Genomic DNA, 8,235 nt, shown 5'->3' on the forward strand with positions numbered 1-8,235 from the left:
GTGTCTGTGGAGTGCTCAGCCACTTGCACGTTAATTTCACGAGCAGGCTGTTCCGTTGATCGGATCAACTGGAACCCTCGATGTCGTAAGCGACGGAGTACCAACAACAACCATGCTAATATGAGTTGGATGGGTCTTCTCCAGTTCAGTGTTTCGCTCCATGTTGCATCCCCTTGTTACCTCTTCCATGAAATTTAGCAACCCGAGGTCAATCTTCACCATTTCTTTGCTCATCTGTTCTGCAAGAAGGTTTCTTTCCGCTTGGATTTCTTGATCCTTCTTCACCCAGCTGTCAGCCTTAGTGTACATCTCATGTCTGTTCTCTATCAGCACTGATACAGAACAGAACATTGTTTCAGTTTCCGATCTGCTTCTTGCTGATCCAGACAATCATTGGTCTATCATTTATAGTAATCAGCCTTGTGGTAAAAAGCTTGCTTCCCAACTACATGGTTTCAAGTTCAGTCCTACTGCCTGGCACCTTGGGCAAGTGTTTTTTTTTTTTTTGCTATAACACTGGACCAACCAAAACTTTGTGCATGGATTTAGTAGACAGAAACTGAAAGATGTTTGTTGTTTTATATGTGTGTGTGTTACTGTTTCCTTGACTGTGTGTGATAGATGTAAAAAAAGTGTTACCATCATGCTAGGAGTGTCCTTTGTTTATAATCTATGAAAATATGTTTGCTCAAGGGGAAATATTACCTTAATTGGAAACCGGTTTGTGACAGGATGGGCATCCTGCCATAGAAAGCCTGCCTCAACAAATTCCATATGACTGATGCAAGAATGGAACAGTGAACATTTAAATGATGATGATGATGATGATGTCCCTTGAAAATTTGTTTATGGGTGATTATAAAGTGCTGGCCAAATTGATGAGGCTTTTTTTTAACATACAGCCTTCCAACTGAAAAGTCAGTTATTCATATCCTATCATTGTTCCCTTATGCCTGACAACAGCAACATCATATAGATATAATTCACTGCTGTAATTAAAAATATTGTATAAGTGATGAGTGTTGTTGATTAGCTCTAGGTCACACTCTGATTGAATGTACCTATGATTAAATGCAGTCCTTCCATGACCATCTTATCACTTATTTTCAAATATAATGCATCTAGAATTAACCTATTAGCATTCAAATCACTCTGTCAAATGTGCTACTTATTTATTCACATTGTTTTGAATTAATCATGTGTTATCTTGTAGCTTTGAGATTTCAATGATACAAGTGTTTATTTTTAGAATGACATTACAGGACAGGTGTGAGAAGCCAGATCTGGCCAGTTTGAACATAAAACAAATTGAACATTTGGGCTAGATACAGCCGATATAAATGCTAAAGGGTTAAATCATCCAATGTGTCCTTTTTTTTTTAAGATCATAGTATGTGCTTTGATGGGGATTTTTATGCTGCTTCCTTCAAGGCAAATGACCAGGTTAGCTTGTCCTGTAGAAGGTAAAGGGAGATCATCGCAGTGTATTCTCACTTCAGTTATTACAACACGGCTAATGGTCTTAAGAGATCAGTTTCAAATTTGATAAACGAACTGTAATTAAAATAGAAAAATAAAATGAAGGAAATTATTAAACAGGAATAAAAGTAATTTTCTTCGCAGGTAAGAAAACAGGATTCAACTACTAGCTGGGAAGGGACTGTGCTCAATGCCCAGAAAAGGAGTAGGAAGGAATTTCATTCTGTCTAGGGAATGTAAATTGTGCACAAAAGGTACATTAACAGACAAGCCAACAAAGAATATAATGGATGCACATGAGTAGTTATTGTACGAACATCTTTGAAATGAATTCTTTCAAGTATCCTGCAGGCTCCTTAAAAGTACATGGCAGCTTCTATTACCTAGGTAGCCTAATCAGAAGTGGAGACGAGCATTCTGAAAACAAGTAGCTAGAATAATGGTTTATGAAGCATTTGTTTTTCAAATAGTTGATATACTTGAATATAGGCCTAGCTTTGGGAAAATATTACCTTGTTTGGGAAAAGGTGAGGTGGCAACAGGATAAGAATTTAGCCATAGAAAATCTGCCTCAACAAATTTTGTCTAACCCGTGGAAGCTTGGAAAAGTGGACGTAAAATGATGATGATAGTCCAAGGAAAATGGAAATTTTTTTATATATACATAGGTGCAGGTATGGCTGTGTGGTAAGAAGCTTTTTTCCCAACCTCATGTTTTGGGGTTCAGTACCACTGCTGGACACATCGGGCAAGTGTCTTCTACTATAGCCTTGGGTTGACCAAAGCCTTGTGGGTGGATTTGATAGATGGAAACTGAAAGAAATCCCTTGTATATATTTATCTATATGTGTGTGTCTGTGTTTGTCCCCCACCACTGTTTGACAACTGGTGCTGGTATGTTTACCTCTTTGTAACTTAGTGGTTTGGCAAAAGAGAGTGATAGAATAAGTACCAGGCTTTTTTTTGAAAAACCGTAAGTACTGGGGTTGATATATTTGACTAAAAATTCTTCAAGGTAGTTCCCCAGTATGGCTGCGGTCTAATGACTGAAACATATAAAAGATAAAAGATTGGTTGTTGCTGAGTGCCAAGTTCTGTGATCAACAACATTCCATTCTTGCCCATCCTTTCTTTTCTTTTTTTTTTATCTGATATAGTTTAATCTAATACATTATCTAATGTGATTTCACTTTTAGTAAGATGATAGAATATAATTTGAGAGGTATTTGGCTGCTATTTCTACCAGATAGAGAATCTGTGTAGAGATTTGTTGGCATAGGTTAGATGAGAAATATGGACAACTAGAACACTTATTTATTTTTCAAGGTATTTTTATGTTACTGATCTTCATAAGACATATTTGCTGAGCTACAGGATCATCATCATCATCCGTTTTCCATGCTGGCATGAGTTGGACGTTTTGACAGGAGCTAGCCAACTGGGGAGCTGTCCAGACTCAAAATTGTCTGTTGTGGCATGGTTTATATGGTTGGATGCCCTTCCTAACACCAATCACTTTACAGAGTATGTTGGGTGCTTTTATCATACCACTGGTATGGGTGCGTTTATGCAGCACTGGCATGACTGCATTTTATGTGGTACCAGCACTTGTAAAGGACAAGCTTGTATGTATGGATGCCAGTGATTTTACTTGGCTTGATATGACTTCTCAAGTACAGCAAATTACCATAACTTCCGGTCCCTTGAAAACATCACTGTTTTGCTGAAACTGTGTCAGTATGAAGACATGCGGGAACACACACACACACACACACACACACACAATTCATTTCTGTCTACCAGATTTCACTCTCGACACATTGCTAAGTCTGAGACTATAGTAGAATGCAATAATTGCTCATGGTGCCATATAGTAAGATTGAGCCCAAGATCACATGCTTACGAAGCAAACTTTGTAACCACACAGCAATATCTCTGCTTATTACATTACAAAAAATTGTAGTTTTTAAATACAAACTGTAAAAAGGTATATATTCTTCTCTGCAATAGAATTTCAAGTGGTTTTATATAATCCGCTCTCCTCTAGGCACAAGGCTTGAAGTTTTGTGGGAAATGGCTATTTGCTTACATTGACCTCAGTACTCAACTGATACCTTATTAACCCTGAGGAATTTGAACTCAGAATGTAAAGCTAGGGGCTGGCATGCTAATGATGCTGCCAGTTTATCACCTACATGGTTTTATGTAATGCAATATACACAGCTCTCGTAAAGCAAAATCCTTGGGTGATTGAGTTATCTATCTTCCAGCAAGTGTAATGCTGGAAGTCGTCCTCCTCCTCCTCCTCATCATTATTGATGTCCATCATTAACAAGACCAAAGAAGTTCAAAATTACATGATCTGGTGGTCTTGCTGCCGGAGATGGTGGAGATTTATCTCCCAGCTAGCGATATAAACAAGTGTACATTTTACAATAATGTACTCTTAGATTATTGTAAGCCAATAAGGAAGTTTCTCTCATGGTATCTACTACAGTATAGTTTGTTCTAACAGAACATCCGCATTAAAGTGGGGATAAATATTAACTGTCGGTATTAATGTTGCCTTTGTTGTTAATATATACTGAACAAAGTCTACTTGCCAAGCTCTTAATTATCTGCCCTTGGACATAACCTTATCTTCCCCACTTTTCTTTCTTGTTTCCCATGAGCAGCTTACAGCAATGGCTCTCAATCGGGTCCATATGATCGTTGGAGTCCATGCTAGCAAAATAGTAAATTGGGGATCTACAGTAGTATTTTAAGGGTCTATGAAAAGTTTTGATTTAAATGTATGTATTGCAAGAAACAGCTGGGTTTCTCTAACATTTTACATTGTGCAATCTATACAAGTGAATGTGTGAATAACATAATGGGAATCTTGAAAGAAATATCTATAAAATTAGTTTTTAAACACCCACTAGAATAGCATAGTAAACAAAGGGGTCCATAGGTAAAAAATGTTTGAGAACCACTGGTTTCATCATCATCATCATCATACGTCCGTTTTCCATGCTGGCATGAGTTGGACGGTTTGGCTGGGGACTGGCAAGCCAGGAGGCCGCACCAGGCTCCAATCTGATCTGGTAATGTTTCTACAGCTAGATGCCCTTCCTAACACCAACCACTCCGAGAGTGTAGTGGGTGCTTTTTACGTGTCACTGGCATGGGAGCCAGTCAGGCAGCACTGGCATCGGCCACGTTTGGATAGTGCTTTTTACGTGCTACCGGCACAGGTGCCAGTCGTGTTGGGGGAGGAGGAGCTGACACGAAAGATGCTTATTGCGTGTCACCAGCATGAGAGCTAGTCAGGCGGCACTGGCATCAGCCACAACTACAATTTCCATTTGTAATTTTGATTTTTGATTTTACTTGACTCAATAGGTCTCCTCAAGCACTGCGTGTCGCCAGTCTAATAGTTAGGATGTAGGACTCATGACCATAAAGTTGTGGTTCTCATTTCTGGATAGGCAGTACACCGTATCTTTGAGCAAAGATCATTATTTCATATTGCCCCAGTCTAATCATCTGAAATGGAATATCATCTGGATTCTAGTGCAGCTCTCTCTTCCACCAGCTTTAAAATTCTGGATGTCTCCTGAGTTAAAAGGGTGGTGGGGTGTGGGGGGCAAGAGGGTATCAGTGCCTGATTGCAAATACATCTTGTTATATTTTATCTTGTTTCAGTCATTAGACAGTGGCCATACTGGGGCATTGCCTTGAGGAATTTTAGCCGAACTCATCAACCAACCCCCCAGCACTTATTTCTTTTATTTTTTAAAGCTCAGTACTTATTCTATCAGTCTCTTTTGCTGAACCACTATGTTATGGGGACATAAGCACACCAACACCGGTTATCAAGCAGTGGTGAGACACATATACATATGCACAACAAGCTTCTTTCAGTTTCTGTCTACCAAATCCACTCACAAAGCTTTGGTTGGCCCAAGGTGCCATGCAGTGAGACTGAACCTGGAATCATGTGGTTGGGAAGCAAACTTCTTCCTACACAGCCATGCCTAAGCACCTAAAATAATTGGTGAAAACTTGGCACATGTCACCAAATTAACCTCCTTGTGAATGATAGCTGGTTTTTTTTAATATTATTCATTTACTAGTTTCAGTCACTGGGACAGTGGCCATGCTGGGGCACTGATACTGATTTCAGTTGCTTTCTAATTTGTGGGGGGAAAAAAAAAAAATCACATTTTACTGATCTATGTAAATGGATAAAGCTTTTCACACCCATGCCTCAGCTATCAATTATAATTCCATGGAGAAAAATAATATAGGTTTTGAAGAAATTAAGAATTTTTGATGTATCACATTGTTCTGACCAAAAATATTACTATTTGCTATTCTTTTGTTTTTTAATTTGTGTTTTGTTTCTTTCTTTATTTTTTCTTATGTTGTGTTGAACAGAGAAGTTCCCAGAAATGAATTTATACACTGGTGTCAAGGGCAACACCAGTCCACTTACATTGATCACAGAAAAGATACTTGCCTATTTCCTAGGAGACAAGCTCAATATTACAGACAGGAAATTATGTACAAAACAGTCCAATGGGGTAAGTTTTAGTGTAAATATGTATATATATATATATATGGTTCAAATTTATAAAAAAAACAACAGAAAACAGACAGTTGAGGGAACAACAAGCAAGGTGTATTAGTTTAATGCTTGGAAAAAATGGAAAAGTCTTTGATGTTTCAAGCCTGTGCTCTTCAACAGAAAAGGATGAAAAAAATGGAGAGAGAGAGAAAAAAAAAGACTGAAAAAAAATGTCAAGGCTAATGGTTCCATATATATAAATTACACTGTGAAACAAAATTTTTATTTTTTTCATCTATGGTTATTTCCTATTTGCTTGTATCTTGAAATCAAATGACTACCATTCCCTTCAAACTTTGCTTTTGTGATCTGGACATCAATTTTTGAAACTGACCTATTTTCCATTACATTTCAGACAAATTCAGCACTATGTTGCTGAAGCAGAAATATCATTACAGCAAATATTCTGCTCAATATCAGAGATTTGCTTGTCAGTTGCTTGACCTTAACCACTTGAGCATGTCCCCTTTGTAGCTGACAGTGGCTGATCATGAGCAGGAGTAGCATAGCCATGTGCAGCGAGGGATTCTTTGGGATTTGAATAAATGTAACAAAAGCAAAGTTTGAAGGAAATATTAGCCATTTTTCATGCTTTCTAGGGGTGAGCAAATAGGAAATAACAGTTGCTACCCAAGAACAAAAATTGTATTACATAATGTTGTCATATAGGTATTTACAGCAAAGTTCTATTCTGACCAACCTTCTGTAAGTCAGTAAGAACATAACATATAAGATCTAAGCATATTTGACTTTATTCTTATTTTGGTGTTAGTGTGGTGCTATTTCATATTCCTTATGAACATGTATTGTACTTTGTCAGAATTCTATTTTATCTTTTTAATAGATTATCGTATGTAGTTAATATCTTGCAATGTTTTTCTCTGATTTTCAGTGTATGATTTTTTCAAGTGACTGAACAGTCCAATTCTTGTTTGAAAATTTTCTTTGTAGTCATTTTGTATTCATTTCTTCAGTCTTGAAAATACTTGAAGCCTTAGCATGAATTGTTAGTAGATTTAGTGGCACCCATTATTTGTTTTAATCTGTTCTGCCATCTAGAATTTCAACAATCTCTCCATTTTGTGGATAGATCTTTGTTGCCTCTTTGCCATTACAATCGACCAAACTTTTTGCTGCAACATACTCAGACATCTCAAAGACACCATCGTTTTTGAAAAATTTATTTTGAGAAACAAGATGTTCTTTGATACATTCAGATATTTAATCTAGTTTTAAGTAGGCATGCTTTGTGCATAATATGTTATCAAATTTGAATCACCAGGTAGTGCCTACATAAATAGAATGGTATATTGAAGGGTGTCTACTTAGTTTTGAGATATCTGTATACATTATTTCATTACTCTTAACAATAATAGAAATTCTAAAAATAGATCTTCATGTTGGTTAATTATTTTCATTTCAACTTTCAAATCTATTTCCCCTGTTTCTTACCTGATGTGTTGTTAGATGGAAAAATCTTGCATTTTCATGATGCCTTTCTGGTGTGGTAAGTCCATAGAAGTTAAGTGAGACACTTGCTATATGACTCAGGTCAGATCAGATCAGATATCGTGGGGCATGCACTGAAGTATAACTGATGCTAAGAGATACTATGCTGCTGCTCAGAGATACTGACTCTTGTACAGCATGCTGGAATGTATAGATTATTGTAGAGATAATCATATTGTGGGTGGTGATGAGTCACAGAGTATCTGTATATACATAACATGGGAAACAAAAATATTTTACAGCCAATATTAACCCTTTCATGATGGGCATATTTTTAATATACGTGAAATCCTAATAAGTAGGAAGGTAGATAAAACACAAACCCCTTCAGGTAGATGGCCCTGCTCAGTATGTAGAAAAGGAGTAGGTAGTAACTCTATAAGATGTACCCGGTGCAAGCTATGGACACATAAGAGGTGCAGCAACATCAAAGGCAGGTTAACTAGCAAGTTAGTTTTTGTTTGTGGCAGATGTTCAGGTGCAATAAAGACTGCAAACAAACAGGAAACAACTTCTATCTCATTCCAGGGTGAAAAACTAGAGGTAGTCGATAGCTTCCGCTATCTGGGCGACCAAGTTAGTAGTGGGGGTGGGTGCGCTGAAAGTGTAGCTGCTAGAATAAGAATAGCCTGGGC

At 37.4% G+C, this 8,235-nt stretch overlaps 1 protein-coding gene across 2 annotated transcripts in view; it reads left to right on the forward strand.

The window, feature by feature from the left end:
* LOC106874840 (nicastrin) overlaps window positions 1-8,235 on the forward strand; it is an 83,501-nt gene that overhangs the window by 30,729 nt on the left and 44,537 nt on the right. For both annotated transcript variants that reach the window (XR_008266377.1, XM_014922738.2), the window contains exon 12: window positions 5,902-6,047. Coding sequence is in view for 1 of the 2 variants with exons in the window: in XM_014922738.2 (XP_014778224.1) it covers window positions 5,902-6,047 (146 nt within the window). In the remaining variant the exon portion in view is untranslated. The remainder of the gene's footprint in view (window positions 1-5,901; window positions 6,048-8,235) is intronic.

The sequence above is a fragment of the Octopus bimaculoides genome, chromosome 20 (assembly GCF_001194135.2).
Source record: "Octopus bimaculoides isolate UCB-OBI-ISO-001 chromosome 20, ASM119413v2, whole genome shotgun sequence".
NCBI classification, from domain to species: Eukaryota; Metazoa; Mollusca; class Cephalopoda; order Octopoda; family Octopodidae; genus Octopus; species Octopus bimaculoides.